An 18,906-nucleotide genomic window follows, 5' to 3' on the forward strand; every position below is an offset into this window, starting at 1 on the left:
AGGACACGCGAAGGATAATATGATCAGGAACTAAACAAGGACTCTAATGGATCGAAGCTTAACAAAACTCACTAGAAAAATAGATTAAAACAAAGGATTATGGCAAAATATTTTTCTAGCCTTTTGGTGGATAGGATAAGCAAGAATTTATATGTAGCTAAGGGTAAAGAATCCTACCATGGCAATGAAAGCTCTAATATCAGATGATGAGGTTCTTGGTCCTGATCTTCACGATGTAGGATCTTGATCTTGATATCTAGCTGATGAACAGCCGGATAACTTGCTGCAAGTAGTGATAATAGTGCAACCTGACGACACGCACAAGGAGCCAACCACCGTCTCTATACGGTAGCCTGAACCAAGGATTTGCCCAACCACACTCTCAAACAGACCAACCTACGCAACTGGAATCAATGGACTAGGAGCATAGATTGGGTGCCGATGATGCGGCCGCTTCTGTAATATCCATAAAGGAAAACACAAGAGTAAAGGGGAAGAGATCTCTCTAGTTTTTGTTAGCACACAACTGAACAAAGGGTTTGTATTCTCATTATCAAAGTCTTAATCTAAGTTTTCTTGGGAGCACAGAGATATTTATACTAGGAACAACCCTTCTAGATAAGTCTGAACATGAAATGAAAATGAAAAGGTAGAGTATGTGAAAAGGCTTCCACGAATTGGATTTCCAAGAGTCTTCACGCGGTTGTCAGTTTCCAAGCAGTCTCCACTAAAAGAGTTGTAACTCCCTAGTGGGAAGTCGAAATGACGAGCCGTTTATTGGGTGTGAAAGTAGACTTAATAAAATTTCCATCCATGTGCTACATGCATCACAAAACTTTGTAGAATGGTACAGTTTTGCACGGTAAGTTGCACCAACATTCTATCCCGAGAAGACTTGTTGACCTTCTGAGTAGTCTTGACTAATCTGCACGTATCTCAATACTTGTACATCCAAAATACTTGTACCTGGTACCATTGGAAACTAGACTTGATAAGCTTTCCAAAATGTTCTCATGGACCTTCATAACTTTTGGGAATCAAAAGTTATGGCAATTTCTTTCTGAGGTCCGGTCGTCTATCCGCGTTACTTTTCCCTCTAGAGTCCGGTCATCCGTCCGTGCTACTTTTCCCTGGATCTGGTCGTCCCTCCGTGCTACTTTTTTGATAGAACCATTTTTGTAGCACCATGTCTTCCATGTCTTCATGCGCATACCTGAGCAACATCAAGATAAAACATTTAGGTAGTATAACATTCTTAGAAATGATGAAATTATAATTAATTAGGAATGAATTCACCTGCTCTTGTAGTTTCTTAGCGCGACTTTGTGTAAGTGGCCCTTGATTTGTATCCTTGATGTTTGATGGTGAGTTGTTGATACTTGAGCTAGCATGTATGGTTGGAATGTCCTCATCAACGTTACACGTAAGCCATCTGGTCCCACAGGTCGGATGTAGATGGGTCCTGCAGGTACACGTCGGATGAAGAAAGAACCGAGCGAAGACTTTTATGATGAATTACAAGCATCACGGATGAGTAACTATAGGTACTACAGGTACACGTTGGATGAAGAAAGGATGGAGCTGAGACTTTTATGATGAATTGCAAGTGTCACGGATGAGTAACTACAGGTCCCACATGTACACGTCGGATGAAGAAAGTATTAAGCAGAGACTTTTATGACGAATTGCAAGCGTCACGGATGAGTAACTATATGTACCACAGGTACACGTCGGATGCAGAAAGGACCGTGTGGAGATTTATGATGAGGTGTCGTTCGTTACAGATCAAAAACTTTTATTACAGATGTGTAATTAGTTCAATGACGAAGGCCTGGTCGTCATAGTTCTAAAGAGAATCGTCATAGATGAGCAGGAACAGTCGCGTGGGTGTTTTTTATGACGAACCCTGTGCTGTTCTATGACGGTTTTGTGTGACGGTGCCTAATTTCGTCATAGATAGGGAGAGTTGGAGGATCGTCACCACTGATCTATGACAAAACGTGAATATTCGTCATAGATAACGATCTTCTATGACAGTTTTGGATTCATCATTAAGATTTTTATTATAGAAGTAGATATTTCTAGTAGTGGTTGATTGCTTGCCTCCGAACACTCTTCATACAATTGTATAATATGTTGTAAATAGTTTACATTGTCTTCATCAACTTTTAGAAAAAGTAAGGAGTCATCCGCAAACAAAAGGTGAGTGATGCTCGGAGCATTGGCACCTATAGTGATACCCTGTAGCTTTCCCTTCCCTTTAGCTGCATTTAATGGCCCCGTTCGGCTTACCCCATATTTGGCTTGTTCGGCTTGTTTTTTCAGTCGGAACAGTATTTTTCTCTCACAACAATTCAGCCAGAACCGTGTTTTTCAGCTAGTTTCAGTCAAGATTCAGACTAGCGAACGAGACTAATAGTGTTGAGAAACCCTCGACACAAATCAAGAACAAGTATGGTGATAATGGTGGAGACCTATTGATGGATTAATTTCATTAGTCAACTCACCATTAACTCTGATGCGGTAAGAGACTATCGTGTCGATATGCATTTTATAATAAGCTCCACCCATACATTACAAAAGCCCAATTTTAACATCATCTTCTATAAAAAAAAAGACCACTCAATCCGATCGTATGTCTTGCTCATGTCTAATTTTAGTGTTGCATAGCCATCAACTCCTCTTCTCTTGTTCTGCAGGTGCCATGTTTAATTTTAACTAGTTTTTATGGCCTGTTTGGATTGCATAGCTAAAAATTAGCCCACTTTATTAAAATTGATTAAACATGAGCTAATTATAGGGTAATAAGGGCTAATGGACTCTAACCATCAATTAGCTCATGTTTAGACTGTCTAATTGGTATTAAAACATTGGATAGTTATTAGCTCCTTGATCAAACACCCCCTTAGTATTATCTTTGTATCATGTCATATTTCTTAGTTGTTATTCGCTTGTTTAGCTATGAACCGAGAAACGGGACACCGAAGTCATCGGTTTTTAGCTTTTTTCTAGCACCAAAGGGTTATTAGATTTTTTTTAATGGAACGGTTGTTAGTTGTTGTTGTTTTTAAAGGAACAGTTGTTAGTTTTTTAACACTCAAGTTTTCAAACACCAAATAAACCGAACCGACGACACCGAATAAACCGATTGGGCAGCCCGACGTCACAATTTCTGCCGTTCGTTTCAGATCGGACGGTGGCCCTGACCAAGCCGCCCCCGCTGCCACTGGCCTCTCGCAACCGGCGACCCAATCTCAAAGTAGAGGCTTTCAAAAAAAAATCTCATAGTAGAGGGTGCTGGCCGCCGCTCTCGGAAGCCCGGAGTGCTGGGGAACGGCCATGGCGATGCGGTCCGCTGTGCGGCAAGCCATACTCTCTCCCCCGCTTGGGCCCCGCGGTCCTGGCCCCTTCCTCTGTGGTCGCTCCATGCCTGTCGCTCCTCGCGTGGAGCCATGCCGAGCGGCGAGCTCCGCCACCGCGCCGGCCGCCGGAAAGCACCTACCTCCATTGTTCAGGTGAGCTGAAGATCTAGATGGACAGGCTGACAAGGTAATGTTCTTGGGTTCAAGCTGATTTATTTTGATGTATTTCTTTTCTACAGCGTCGCGCCGATGATGGACTGGACGGACAACCACTATCGGACGCTCGCGCGGCTCATCTCGCGGCATGCCTGGCTCTACACGGAGATGGTCGTCGCGGAGACCATCGTTCATCAGAAGGATAACCTGGTGAGAGTGTTATGTTGTCCCTTATCTTGATTTTGTTGAGCCTGGCAGATAAATAGGTCCACAGAACTCTTCTGTAACATATGGGTAACACTGTTTCTACAGAAGTATGTTCTCTCGTGATAAAGCTGATTGATTCAAATGCTTACTGTCAAATATGCAGGATAGGTTTCTAGCATTTCCTGAGGAACAACATCCTATCGTGCTGCAAATTGGTGGAAGTAATCTTGAAAATTTAGCAAAAGCAACAGAACTGGCAAATGGTTATTCATATGATGAGATCAACCTAAAGTAACACTCATTTTTATCTCATTTAATCATGCAGTGCATTCTATTTTCAAATAGTTTACACGTTACTTTTGTGATAGCTGTGGCTGCCCCAGCGGCAAAGTTGCTGGTCATGGTTGCTTTGGTGCTCGCTTAATGTTTGATCCAGAGGTTTGCTTCATGAATTCAACATATCAAAATCCATGATTGTTGAGATCTGTTTTCTCTCTCCTTATTTAATGTTGATCCAGTTTTCTGAAGTTTGTAGGGGATGCTATGTCAACTATTGCAGCTAATTGTGATGTCCCAGTTAGTGTTAAATGCAGAATTGGTGTTGATGGTCGTGATTCTTATGAAGAACTATGTGAGTCTTCTTCACAAACCTCTGGCATTCTAAAATGTCCTGTAGGCTTGCCAAATATTAGGAAGGTGTTCCTGAGTTGAGATGATTTGTCGGTGTTTTCGGACCACCGACGAGTAAATTTGTATTTGCGCGTTTGGCTCGGATGGTGTGCTCGGAGGACACAAGGGTTTATACTGGTTCAGACGGAACGTCCCTACGTCCAGTTTGCTGCTGCTCGTGTTACCGGCACTTGGTTTGCAGTAAGGGTTACAAACGGGCGAGAGAGGGAAAAGATCCCAAGTCTCTGGTGGAAGAAGTGAATGGGTGTAGAGAGCTCGATCGTTGCTCAGCCATGTGTTCGTGTCGTGCTCTTGTGTTTTTTTATCTCGTGGTTCGGTCTCGATCCCCCTTCATGGGGCGCCCTGCTTCCCCTTTTATAGGCGAAGGGAAAGCGCGGGTTACAGTGGAGGAAGAGGAGAAAAGAGAGAGAGAAAAGAAGGCTTCCAGGATCGCTGGATCCTTCTTCTTCTTGATGCGGGTCCCGTCGATCCTGTAGATGTTGACAGGGACGGCTTCCACGTCGTGGCCCTGTTCATCACTGGCGCCTTGCGCAGGCGTCATCTGCCGGTCATGGCGTTCCATTCCGTCTCGGCGGACGTCGTGGTGAACTGACGTGCCTATTATCGTTCGTACAAGGGTTAGGCAGAACAGCACCGGCTCGCCCAACACTGTTCTTGATGTGAATCCTCAGGTATGGCCCGTCATGGCCACGGGTTACATCGAGTCGTGCCAGTCTCTTCCCTGGTGTCAGAGTTTTGACTCAGGCCCATATGCGACCTGGAGTGGTTGGCGGCGGTATGGGTCCCCATCGGACGAGACGGAACCCGTGTCCTTGGGGTCAGGCGAGAAGGAGCACGAACCCAAGGGGTCGGGCGAGACGGAGCCCGCGGCCTTGGGGTCGGGCGAGACGGAGCCTGCGGCCTCGAGGTCGGGTGAGGAGGAGCCTACGGTCTTGGGCGAGATGGAGCCCATGGCTTTGAGGTCAGGCGAGACGGAGCCCGCACCCAAGGGGTCAGGCGAGACGGAGCCCGCGGCCTCGAGATCGGGCGAGGAGCCCACGGCCTTGGGCGAGTGAAAGGTCCTTGTTTGGTTTTGGTAATTGAGTGACAACCTAGGTGGACTAATTGTGTTTATGTGAGATACACAGGTGATTAGTCCACAGGTACATGTGTGTGAGCAACATATGCCATGAAGGTGAAAATGGCTTGGAAATGTTGCAAAGCTCACACATGTGATGATGAATGAGCTTAAATGCACATGAGACATGACATTGAGTCATGTGATCAAGGTGGAGAAGATCAAGACAAGACTTGGCTTGTTGGACCGGTTGCAAGCGTGAAGGGCAAGTCAAAGGCTTTGGAGTGATGGACCGCGTGGCGGTGAAGCTTGAGCAAGACTTGGCGCCGATGGACGATGGCAACGGTGAAGAGCAAGTGAAGTCAAGATCGATGAACCAATATGATCACGTGATGATATGAAGTGGATCATATCATTGTTGATCGTATTGGTGCATGTGTTGCAGCGACATTGAAGGAGATGGAATGGAATGCGCAAGGCAAAGGTATAACCTAGGGCATTTCATTTCACCGATCATAGGTGTGTAGAGAAGTTTATGACCGGGTTTAGGATAGATGGTCGTACTATCAAGAGGGGCAAACTTGTTTGCATATTGGTCATCTAGTGCCACTCGAGTGATCTAACTTTGCATCGTCGCTAGGATCGAGTGGTGTGGCAAGTTGAGTGGCTAACATCCTTTGGGAAATGATTGTGAAAAGCTAATACACATACACATGGTGGTGTACACTTGGTGGTGTTGGCACATTTACAAAGGAGGTGGTGTTTGCAGGGTTGAGATGGATTCGGTGCTTTCAGGAAAATGGAATGCCTATTTTCTATTGCGCCGGATGCAAATTCTTGGTGGTTAGCACATTGGAGCAAGGGTGAAGAAGTTAGAAGTGAAAACGAGTTGGTCGCGAAGACGCTGGCGTCGGTCAACTGACCGGACGCTGGGTCTGAAAGCACCGGACGCTGGCAGGGTGCGTCCGGTCAGGCTGACGTACGGTGACGCAGAAGCTGGAGTGTGACCAGACGTTGGGCTGCATCCGATCAAGTGTGACCGGACGCGTCCGGTCGGGGTCGGTACCTTACTGGAAACGACCGGACGCTGGGGGTTCAGTGTCCGGTCAGTTGAAACTGCTGCGTCCGGTCAGGTCAAGTGACCGTTGGAATCGGGACACGTGGCCGTCTGCGGGCGACCGGACGCTGAGGTCCAGCGTCCGGTCAACACGACCGGAGCGTCCGGTCGGCCCGATTTTTGTCCAGTGAAGAGGTAACGGCTAGTTTAGCCCTTGGGGCTATAAATAGAAGTGGCCTTCGGCCATGGCTGGTGAAGAGCACCAAAGGGGACTTAGTGTCCATGCTTGTGAGTGCTTGGGAGCCCTCCATCACACATATACATGATAGTGATCATTCGATTATGTGAGTGAGCGATTCTAGTGCAATTGCATCGTGAGGTTGCATCGAGTGGCACTAGGTGATCGAGTTGCAAACCGGTGGTGCTTGTTACTCTTGGAGGTTGCTACCTCCTAGACGGCTTGGTGGTGGTCTCCGTCGAAGCGCGCAAGAAGCTTGTGCGGCGCTCCGGAGAAGTGCTTGTGAGGGGCATTGTGCTCGCCCCGTGGGAGCCGCAAAGAGCAACTCTAGTAAAGCGTGTCATTGAGCTACCTTCACTTCCGGGGTAGGTTTTTGCGGTGCCCGACGTGCGGGCTTAGCGGGTGATGCTAATTAGCCGCCGAACCACCAAGTGAGCGGTCGACACAACGGGGACTAGCGTGTTGGCAAACACGTGAACCTCGGGAGAAAAATCATCGTGTCAACCTTATTCTTCCCGTTGGTTTGCATCCCCATTACACAAACTTGCAATTACTTTTATACATATTAAGCTTGTGTAGATGCTTTTGTAATTAGTTAGCTTGTGTAGCTTGCTAGTTACCTTCATGCTTGTGTAGCATAGAAGTAGCTCACTTGCGTGGCTAATTTGGTTTGTGTAACCTTGTTAGTCATATTACTTAGTTTGTGTAGCTAAGTATTTGCGCTCTCTAATTTGGCATTGGTTGCCTTGTTATTAAGCATTGCTAGTGAGCTTAGTTGGCTTTGTGCTTTTGCTTACTAGCATGTGTAGGAGCTCCCTTGTTGCTTAAAGTACTAGTGGCATAGGTTTGTGTGACCTTGCTTCTAGAATTGGTTAGGAGAGCTCTAGCTAGCCCGGCACCTTTGTTGCTTGATTAGTATCTTTGCAAGGTGTTAGTGAATATAGATAGAGGGGTGTAGTCTTGGCTAGACCGATAGTTTTAATTCCGCACTTATTTCGGTTAGCCAACGTGATTAAGTTTTAAAAAGGACTATTCACCCCTCCTCTAATCGCCATCTCGACCCTTCAGCGAGACGGAGCCCACGGCCTTGGGGTCGGGCGAGACAGAGCCTGCGGCCTCGAGGTCGGGTGAGAAGGAGCCCTCAACCAAGGGGTCGGGCGAGACGGAGCCCGCGACCTCGAGGTCGGGTGAGAGCTTTTAATATGTCTTGCTCCATCCGGGGAAGTCAGCATGGGCGCTAACTTCCTTGCTTTGGGTATCCCTAATATCAATACCCGACAAGATTACACTCTATTGGATCAATACATCCTGAGCTTAGGTTACACTCTACTGAATCATATATGTTCACAAAGAAAATGAACAATGGGGACTAGCTGCAAAAGGCAGACAGTTTTTGATATGGACAGAATAGATGTAATAGAGCAACCATGGTAGCAGCATACTGTAGTTGATTAATGCTTGGTTAGCATCTGGTTCGCGGGAAAATTGAATTCTTTTTACTTCAAACAATCTCGTAGCAGCTATTCAAGTTTGATAAAAACAGTCTGGTGCCACATGGTTCAAGTTTCGTGGCGCATCTGTAATTGGTCTTCACTTGGAGTTGGCTTATTAGCCTCTCCTTTACATTTTCTTCTCTTAATGAAATGACACGTGGCTTTCCTGTGTTGTTTGAGAATTTCCTTATTCATTTTATGCTAGATGCCTTCAACAGTCTCATTTGCTCTGACTTTATAGTGCACGATATGTTTGACTGCTTTCCAATCTGTTGTTCGATTGCATTTTTCTAGAAATAAATTCAATTTCTTTTTGAAGCCGGAACAACCATTGCTTTTCATGGTTTACTTTCTTTTAATGAATCCTTATCTTTCTTGATGGTTAGTTCTCCCTTACTGTGCTAGCATAGTGACATGTTCTAATACATGCTTCTTCTTTTTTGGTTTTCACCAGGTGAATTTGTAGATAAAGTTGTCTCAAAATCTCCAACTAGGCATTTCATCATTCATGCTCGGAAGGCATTGCTTAGCGGTCTCAGTCCTGCAGAGAATCGGAAGGTTCCTCCATTGAAGTATGTTTTCCTCAGTGTTTTTAAGGCGTCGCTTAGGTGTCGCTTAAGCGTCGCTTAAGCGCCAAGGCGCTGCACGCACGACGCCTTAGCAGACGACTCGCCTTAGATTCGTGTGGCGTCCGCCTTACAGCTGAGGCGTCCATAAAACGTCGCCTTGGTGTCCAAATCGTGCATGGCGGGCACCATACGAGGAAGCCTCTGCTCTGGACAGTGGGAAAACACAGGAGAATCGGCGCGAAAAAAGGAAAGAGAGAGCGCGAGCGCACGGAAGAAACAGGCGCACGCAGAGAGAGAGAGAGAGAGAGAGAGAGCTGGCGCGTGGGAGAAACAGAGCGCAGAGAGAGCAGGCGCGCGGGGGACCCTAGTGAGCGGGTGAGGAAGAGGAAGCCGCAGCTCACCCGCGCCGCCGCATTCATCCTCGCTGCTGGTGTTGGGGGAAGTTGCCGCTCGGCCGTCTGCAGCCGAGCCATGAAGCCGTGCCCTCTTCCATCTCAAGAAGCCATGCAGCTGCGCCCGCATCTAGAAGAGAGGGAGGGAAGAGACAGAGAGAGGGGCAGAGGCCGGAGGCGGAAGTCAGGAGAGTTGCAGCGGCGCTGGAGTCTGGAGAGGATTGGGGATTTGGGAGCAGAGAGATGAAGACATGCTTGGTGGGTGAGGGGCACATGGGCTGCCTGATGGGCTGGGCCAGACCTATTCTTACTCCTCCTTTCTTTTTCCTTTTTCCTTTTTTTTTCTCTTCACCGTCTACTGCTCTGAGCTGCTGTTTTAAATTTTTCTTAAGCTGTTAAGGCGTCGCCTCGCCTTATGCTTTACTCGCTTAAGTGTAAGGCGGTAGTCAGCCGCCATGCCTCGCCTTACCGCCTTGAAAACATTGGTTTTCCCATCTTTGTGCATAAGGAAACATTTACGAAGGGCACCAATAATATCTCTAGAGAGGAATGGTCATGTCCATAATTGTGCTGCTCTTTCTTCTGCCATAGTTATTGAAACATTTTAACTATTAGGTGTTGTACAGCTGAATTTTTAATCCTCATATCCAATCTGGGACAATCAAGAAAGTGGATACCAATAGGAAATGTTGAATTGTGTATTTTTAATCCTAGCCATTGCACCTAGATAGTGAAGAAAATGATATTATTGAATTGGATCCGGACATGCCTGTGCTGAATGCTTCAATTTGTGTCAGTTTGGTTGCTTGGAACAGTTTTAAGATTTGTTTATCAACATGATTGCAGGTATGAATACTATTTTGCTTTGTTGCGGGACTTCCCAGAAATAAAATTTACTCTAAATGGAGGCATAACCAATGTTGGTCAAGTAAGCGTTTGTCTTACCATTGAATGCTCCTTACCTACAGAAGAGTGTGTCACTGAAATTCAGGGCCTGTTTGCTTCCTGACCTGGGAAACTCGCCTGGGCCAGGCATCCGTCCCAAGCGTTCATCTTTTAGCACCTGGGGTTGGATCGACCTGCTTGGGTGCCCCAGGACAGGATGCGAACCAAATGGCCTCTCACTGCATTGCTTCAGTTCTTTTTAGTTACTAGTTTCATGACCTCATTGAATTATGTGGTCAACAAGGCCAGATTAGGCCCCATCTTGATGTGAATGGTAATTCCACTTCATGCGACCTCTAAAGTGGAGCGATCTTATCATGGCTAGAAAATGTAGCTGCTTTCTTGAGTTCCATAAGGCATTTTTTCTCTCGAATAACACAGAAGAGCTGCTTGTCATTTCATTAAGAAGAAGAAAGAACCAAAGGGCCGGCAGGAACTGGCCCAAGTACAAAAACTCAACCCCCACTCAGACACCACCAACAGGTAGCAAACTCTTACAGAAACAACAACAAAAACCCCAACCAACCTAGCCACAGATCTAAGCGGCCAAGGACAGCGACCAGGCAAGGAACTCTTGGAGTTTAGAAGCTCCTGCCAACCCCCATAAACCACATTCATCAGCTATCACTCGGAGCAGATCTGGTATGCTAGGCCTGGCATGCTCTAAAACACAAGAGTTCCTGTGTTTTCAGGTTTCCCAAGCTACCAGAATAACTAAAGAGTTGAACCCATTTTGCAAATCTTTTGGAATAAGCCAAAGACCTTTCTCCACCAACTTGAAAATTTGGTGTCTGATGTTGAGGGCACCAGAGCAGGTAGATGTAGGGCTTGGAGAATTGAAAACCAAACCTGCCTGGTGACGACAGCCCACAAGGATGTGCTGTATGGTTTCTTCCTCTTGACCACAAAAAGGACAAGCCTCCGAGTGGGGCAAGCCTCTTTTAACAAGACAGTCTGCCGTCCAACAACGATTATTGATAGCCAACCAAATGAAGAACTTGCACCGGAGTGGAGCCCAACTCTTCCAAATCCTTTTCCATGGAGCAAATTTGATGGTCCCGACAAAGAAAGCAGCATAAGCTGATTTGCTGGTATAGGTACCTGACTGAGTTAACGTCCATCTAAACTGATCAGGTACCTCCTGCTGCAAGGCCACTCCCACCACTAGATCCCAAATATTGAAATAATCCTCCAAGACCTGGGCAGTAAGCGCTCTTTTGATATCTGCCACCCATCTCCGGTTATTTAGAGCTTCAGCTACTGTCCTTCTATTGAGCGACCTTTTGGGAATAGCTTTGATCAAATTTGGGGCTAGTTCATCAATGGTTCTGCCATTCAGCCACCTGTCCTTCCAAATAAAATCGACTCCCCATTACCAACAATACAGTCAACTGCCAAGTGAAACATTGCTTTTGCAAACTGAGGAACTTGAACCTGAAAACCAGCTGCGTCTAAAACGATTACCGAGTCTATGGTACGTTTGGCGCAAACCGTGCACCTATCTTGCACTAACGCTAACATTGTCTCCAAACGGACCGAAATGAGATTCTACATGATCCACGTCACCTAGGAGTTCCATCGGGTGCGTCCAAAACGATTTCCGAGCCTGTAGTACATTTAGCGCAAACCGTTCATCTGTCTTACGTCAAGATTAGCACTATCTCTAAACGGACCGAAACGAGCTTCCACTTGAGCCTCGTCACCTAGGAGTACCAACAGGCGCGTCCAAAACGATTTCTGAGCCTATGGTACGTTTAGCGCAAACCATGCACCTATCTTGCACCAAAACTAACAATATCTCCAAACGGACTGAAACAAGATTCCACAAGACTCACGTCACTTAGGAGTTCCATCGGGTGCATCCAAAATGACTTCCAAGTCTATGGTACATTCGGCGCAAGCCTTGCACCTATCTTATGTCAAGATTAGCACTATCTTAAAACGGACCGAAACGAGCTTACACTTGAGTCTCGTCACCTAGGATACCATCGGGTGGATCCAAAACGATTTATGAGCCTATGGTACGTTTGGCGCAGACCGTGCACCTATCTTGCACCGACGCTAGCATTGTCTCCAAACGGACCGAAATGAGATTCCACATGACCCACGTCACCTTGGAGTTGCATCGGGTGGGTCCAAAACGATTTTCGATCCTATGGTACATTCGGCGCAAACCGTGAACCTATTTTGCGTCAAGATTAGCACTATCTCCAAATAGACCGAAACAAGCTTCCACTTGAGCCTCGTCACCTAAAAGTACCATCGGGTGCGTCCAAAACGATTTCTGAGCCTATGGTACGTGTGGCGCAAACCGTGCACCTATCTTGCACCAACACTAACACTGTCTCCAAATGGACCGAAACGAGATTCCACATGACCCAATGTCTAGAGGAATCTGTTTTTTGGGCCCAAAGCCAACGGATTCTTAGCGCCCAGCCAAGTTTTTCAAGATTATGGATCCCCAAGCCGCCATACTCAAGTGGGCGCTGCACCCTTTCCCATGAAACTAAACAATTGCCTCCATTTGCTTGTTCCTGTCCTTTCCATAAAAAACTCTCTTTTTATCCACTGCCTTGATTACCCATTTAGGGAGATCAAAGGCAATCATTAAATAAATGGGGGTGGCTATCATGACCACCCGAACCAAGATCTGGCGACCAGCCCTATTCATTAGCTGAGCCTTCCCCAACCTAGAAGAAGATCAGCCACTTTATCAACTAGAGGTAGCAGCACCTCTTTGGTGGGTTTGTGAATAGAAAGGGGTAGCCCAAGATATGTACAAGGGAAATCCTTGACGGCACAAGCCAGAATCTCTGTTGTAAGATGCAGATCCTCCGTAGAGCAGTGGATGGGGGAGATTGAGCTCTTGGATAGATTAGTACGCAGACTCGAGGCATGGCCAAATAAATCCAGGATTCTCTTGATGACTTGCAGGTCCATCCTATATGGCCGCAAGAAAACATCCATGACAAGTATAAAAAGCATGGGGGAGAGGGGGTCACCTTGATGGAGGCCACGCCGATGATGTATGGCCGCACCCGACTCTCCATTGACCAAGACTTGAGTAGAGGAGGTGGACAAAATCAGGCATAGAAGATCACACCACCGCTGTCCAAAACCCACATGTTGCAGAATTTCAAGAAGAAAGGCCATGAGACTGTCAAAAGCTTTGGAAATGTCCAACTTGAGCATGATATGAGCCTTCTTCTTTCTATGTAAGGTTTTCACCATTTGTTGGACAAAAAGAAAATTGTCTTGGATGTTCCTTCCTTTGACAAATGCACTCTGATTTGTGGCGACCAAGGAAGGTAGAAGAGGGGCTAGCCGATTGGCTAGCACTTTGGTCACTAATTTAGCCACACTATGAATCAAGCTTATAGGCCGAAAATGCTTAACTTGAGTGGTCTCCAATTTCTTGGGGAGCAGGGCGATCAAGGCGGTGTTCAGCAATCTAAGTTTGAACACGTGTCCCCGATGAATGGCTGATAAAGCCAACATGATCCCCTTTTATGTTGTTCCAGCATGATTTTATAAAAGCGGCCAGTAAAACCATCAGGCCCAGGGGCTTTGTCCAAGGGCATATCCTTGATTGTTACCCAAACATCTTCTGTAAATGGAGCATCCAAGGAGGAAAGATTATGTTGCTGTACCCCAATCTCTGAAAGATCAATAGTGTAATCTCGACCCTTGGCTGTTCCCAAGACATTCTCAAAGAAATTGAGGACCGCATCATGTTTAGCTTCCTGTGTGACAGCCAGATGATCTCCCACTTCTAGTTTGGCGATGAAATTCTTCTTCTTCCTATATCTGGCCTGTTGGTGGAAAAAAGCCGTATTCGCATCACCTTCACGCAGATAGAGAATTCTTGACCGCAGCCTAGCAATGGTTCGCGCCAGAGAAGCCAAACCAAGACAATGAAGCTTAAGTTTCTTCCTCAGCCAGTCCTCAATGTCAGAAAGTTTCTGAGAATCCCTTGCAATTTCCAACCGATGCAAGATTTCTTTGGCCATTTCCAATTGGAGCTTAATATTTCCAACCTTTCTCTGGGCCCATTTCTGCGAGTCTCTACTGAGGCGCTGCAATTTCGCTCAACTGCACAGTTGTACTGTACAGGAGCATCCCAGTTCAACTGTACAGCCTCAAGGAAGCTGGGCACCTTGGTCCAAAAGCTCTCAAAATGAAAACGTCTTACAATGATTTTTTTTCCTTGAACATGCAGGAGAGCTGTGCATCGTTAATACTAAAAAGGAAAAGGGGAAGAACCCTTACAAACCACACACACCCAAAGACGTTATTACAATCACATTTGTGCCAGGAAACTACAGGGATACGACTGTAACCTAAACACGCACTACTCCAATGATTGGATGAAAAAGTAAGAAATACCATTAGCCCCGGCCAAAACCCACTACTGTAATTCCTCGCTAGCGAGCAATAAGGCTCTATCCAAATGAGGAGGAACTCCAAATACTCATCTACTGCGGTGATTCTAAATGGTCCAAGCCCCAAGATTCATAAGGGAGTTGAGGCCTTTCTGCAGTTGTCCTCCAACAGCAAGGATAATCTTCTCCCACTAATTACCAAAGAACTCTTCTCCAATCTGAGGGGCAAGGATCTATAGGCCTACCCTTTGGAATAACCTGAACCAGAAATCCCATGCATAGAAAAAGGGCAGACCTAGTGCCGGAGGCTCCCACATGAGTGGGGTCTGGGGATGGGAAAAACTGAGGCAAGCCTTCCCCCCCGCAAAATCTGCGAAGAGGCTGCTTCGAACCCACGACCTGGTGACTCAATGAGACAGCTCTCACCACTGCACCAGGCCTGCCCTTCCAGAAATCTCATGCATAGATGCAAGAAATTGCTAAACATATTTTCTCTAACAATGGTTTACTTGAATTTTGTATATCCTTATATAGATGGCTTTCTGTTAGTAATGCTTCAATTATCAACTGTTTTTTGCTGCAAATTTATGCAGAGAACTAGAACCTGTCGTATACTCAAGATCAAGATATTTCATTTGGTGCATTTGAGACATCTACTACTATACGCATTTCCCTCCTATTCAGGACTGCACAATGTTGATTGAACCTTCCATGAATGTTAACCTTATGTTGGTTTGATTAGAGCTCTTTTGTTTTGTTGCAGGTTAGTGCATCCATAAGACAAGGTGCACACGGAGTTATGGTTGGCCGGGCCGCTTATAATAAGTATGTTCTTTTTTTACCTTTTGTTTTTGAACTTGCAAACTGTTACTGGCAAGGATCAAACGATGCAAGTGAGGGAAAGAATTTACAGGAGAGGGCATGATATAGTATCTTCATGAACAGTGCTGGTGGTTGAGAGGGAGATAGAAGGATTTCCTTTCTTTCTTGAGTTCCAAAGGGTACACAGCACCTCTATTTATAGATGAGATTCGACTTGATGGCTAAGCAACACTATTGATTGGATCTCATATTTATGATCCTCTATACTGCCAAGACACGATACTTCCTAACAGATAGATCTACTAGATTATTTTGTAACAAACTGACTGGAAGACTCTAGACTTGATAACGTGGATACATGCAGCAGCCTGGCTGCCCCTTGCCACACAGATGGGGTTTTTTTGGCCAAGCCTGCTTCTGGTGCCACCCGTGGGCTGGCCTTGCCCATGCTACAGTCCAGCCGGCCCATGGCACATCTGGGCTGTAACACAAACTAAAGTGAATCCTGTAAATAGACCTCGAAATGACACAAAGCTGTCTGGTGTGTTTGAAAACAACTGCAAATATACCTGCTTATGCTTTGCAGTTCCAGTGGTCACTTTAGTTCTTCCCTATGCTTTGAAATTACAGTGGTCACATTGGTTTTTCTTTTCTGTAAGGATTTGCTTTGTGTACTAACTCCAATGTTAGTTATCATCTTTATAATTTCATATTTGGTGGACTTTCTAGTCCATGGAACATGCTAGGACATGTGGATGGGGAAATCTATGGCAAGCAAACAAGATGCATTTCTCGTCGCCAGGTTTAGCATTTGACATATTCATTTGAGCTATCAGCTATTTCTTCCTTCGTCTGAACTCTCTGTCTTAGATCCTTGAGAGCTACCAAGCTTATGGTGATTCAATAATTGACCAGTACGGCCCCAGCAGGCCAAACGTGAGACAACTTGTCAAGGTATGAGCTACATTTTGATGACAAAAAACACTTCGGATTTTATGGTCAAATGGAACCTGGCACTCTGACCTGTGCAGGATATCTGAATCTAACATTTAAACAAATCACTTGTATTTCTTCCATTCACATTTGGATACTTTTTTTTTTTGGTAATGGAAAAGAATTTTGTGCCATGTTACGCTGTAGTGTGTTGCAGCTTTGTAATGCATAAAAACTGTCATTAAAAAATTGTTCCTATATCAGGAATAAGTATGTCTGAGATATGTACTCAAAAGGTGTGATGCTGCCAAATGAACTTATTGGAAGCATTACTAATGATCTAGCAAATTTATATGTTTGGCCTGGTATTGTTGCCCTCTAATTAAGAAGTAGCAGTTGCATTTTCAAATTTTTGTATTTTACAAGTCATAATTCTAGTGCTAATTGTATTTATCCTTTTCCAGTTTTATATACACTCGAGATCACTTCCTTTTAGCCTTGTTAATGACAGGGAATCACTTGATTTTTATACAGCCACTGTTAAACTTATTCCACTCAGAACCTGGCAACAGCCTGTGGAAACGCAAAGCTGACTCTGCATTGCGCCATTGCAAGGTAAGTTAAGAGAACCTCACTCCTGCCATATCACTACTTCCACAAATAGTTACAGAATGAAGATGCATTTGTTATTAATGCGTTAAACAAAAAGCGGCATAATATTAGTTTTTTTCTCGAACAACACAGGAGTGCTACCCGTCATTTCATTAAGAAAGGAAAAGAACTTCCAAACAGTTAAGGGCTACGAAAAACCTTCCCAACACACCCCACTCACTAAAATTTGCGCCACTCAAACAACAAATGGCATAATATTAGTTTTAAGTCTGATTTTGATGTTGAAATGAAAATGAGCAAAGTACAACTCTTGTATATTTCAAGTTTTTTTTTTACCAAAATAGAAGTTCCAAAATGGTAAAGCATTAACCGTGTGATGTTCTTTGTGCAGACAGTGAAAACATTCTTGGAGGAGACTCTTGACGCAATACCTGACAGTGTTCTTGACAAGCCAGTAAACAGGGAACCATCCAGTGACGAAGGATATTTTGCTAATGTCGATTCTCTGTTGCCACCAAAATACACGACGCCGATCAACTGTAGCTATGAAAGGCTAGAACTTGTAGCCGCATCCACTTGAGCAACCGGAGGTTTGACCTACGTAATTGTTGTAGCACGATACTTGGGGTATATATATCATTAGTTGTAGACATAGCCATTTTGACTTTGGGGCAAAATCCTTGCTCATGGTTGTATGGATTACATGTACGCCATTTTTCATTGCGATTCTTAGCCGTCTCAAAGACCAGGTTTGTTGAGATTTAACTAAAGTTATTGACGAAGTCCGAACCTGTTGTGCACAAGTTATTAGATAAATAATTCCATACATGGAACTAGAGGTTATCCGCATACTTGGCTTACTTGCTTCGCTTTTGTCACCGCACTCAAAGTGTGGAACCTCAGCCAGGTGAAACTACAGCTGGATCTTTGCATTCATACAAAGGTGGGTTGTCAGGTTATTTTGAGGCGGCTTTGTTCTTCTCGTTTGTCATTGGTAGAGGGTCCGGGGTTGGTGGAATCCACCACTTGAACATCTTGTATCGAGTCGCCCCAGTGATGAAAAAGGAGAAACCTAGGGTCAAACTTTTAACAATTGATCCACTAAAAAAAATAGCACCTCTCCGAGTTCTATGAAAGTTAATACCACCCACCACTATCAACAGGCCATTATAGTATGAAAATGAAATAAACAAAAATAACTATTTATAAATGATTACTTACACGACAATCATCGTATGTGTAGTAGACGCGTGCAGCAGTATTAGGATCTCTCAATTCATCCACTTGGGCTAGCTTACCATGGTCACACTTAGGCACTGGTTGTTTAGGATGGACATGTGCATCCTTGCAAGTCACGTCCAGGTATAAATCTTTGGGACGACACTTTTTTGCCACTTCTCCCTATGCCACAGATCCTCCACCTAAACAAACAAAGCCAAATATTAAATCAAATTAGGAGTCAATGACTACAATACTTCAGGAACATGTCCATATAGCGGGCTGTATATTCAACTAAAAAAACCTACACATACAATAAGTTGCATGAAAATGCATGTCCACAGAGGGGAAACGAAAAGATGCAACAACTAAGCGATAAAATGCCTCCAATCCATCCCGATCCAAATAGTTTAACACAAATTAATCCTCCCATCATGGAACCCTAACCATCACATAAACTAATACCCCCTCTATTCCAAATTATAAGAGGTTTTAGCATTTACAGATTCATAACTTTTTGCTATGCACCTAAATATATGTTATGTCTATATAGATAATAAAAGCTATGAATCTAGAAATATCAAAACGTCTTATAATTTAGGATAGGGAGAGTACGTACATTAATTTAAATTTTCAAATCAGCCACCTTAAGGAGTGTATTCCCCTTCTTCTTCCCTTTATCTGAGAAGAAAAATAGAGATTTAGATAAGGGGGAGTTGGAGCCGGCCTTTTTTTTTCTCATGTGCGTGGAGGAAGAGGCCAAATGGAAGAGG

The 18,906-nt window shown here is 44.9% G+C and overlaps 1 protein-coding gene across 3 annotated transcripts; it reads left to right on the top strand.

Moving 5' to 3' along the window:
• The first annotated feature begins 3,279 nt into the window (after positions 1–3,279).
• Positions 3,280–17,753, top strand: LOC136497022 (uncharacterized). Of its 3 annotated transcripts, none has more exons than XM_066492806.1 (12): positions 3,280–3,515; positions 3,602–3,728; positions 3,889–4,016; positions 4,094–4,163; positions 4,254–4,356; positions 8,715–8,832; positions 10,068–10,149; positions 15,312–15,373; positions 16,100–16,172; positions 16,241–16,324; positions 16,838–16,918; positions 17,307–17,753. In XM_066492806.1, exons 1-12 carry the CDS (start codon positions 3,340–3,342, stop codon positions 17,493–17,495), a joined length of 1,293 nt encoding a protein of 430 aa, XP_066348903.1. In that variant the 5' UTR covers positions 3,280–3,339; the 3' UTR covers positions 17,496–17,753. The 3 variants fall into 3 exon arrangements, with proteins under 3 accessions (XP_066348903.1, XP_066348905.1, XP_066348906.1); XM_066492809.1 differs by having other exon boundaries at positions 3,376–3,515; positions 3,894–4,016; XM_066492808.1 differs by lacking the exons at positions 8,715–8,832; positions 10,068–10,149 and having other exon boundaries at positions 4,261–4,356.
• The last annotated feature ends 1,153 nt before the right edge of the window (positions 17,754–18,906 follow it).

This window comes from Miscanthus floridulus, chromosome 12 (genome assembly GCF_019320115.1).
Source record: "Miscanthus floridulus cultivar M001 chromosome 12, ASM1932011v1, whole genome shotgun sequence".
Classification (NCBI taxonomy): Eukaryota; Viridiplantae; Streptophyta; class Magnoliopsida; order Poales; family Poaceae; genus Miscanthus; species Miscanthus floridulus.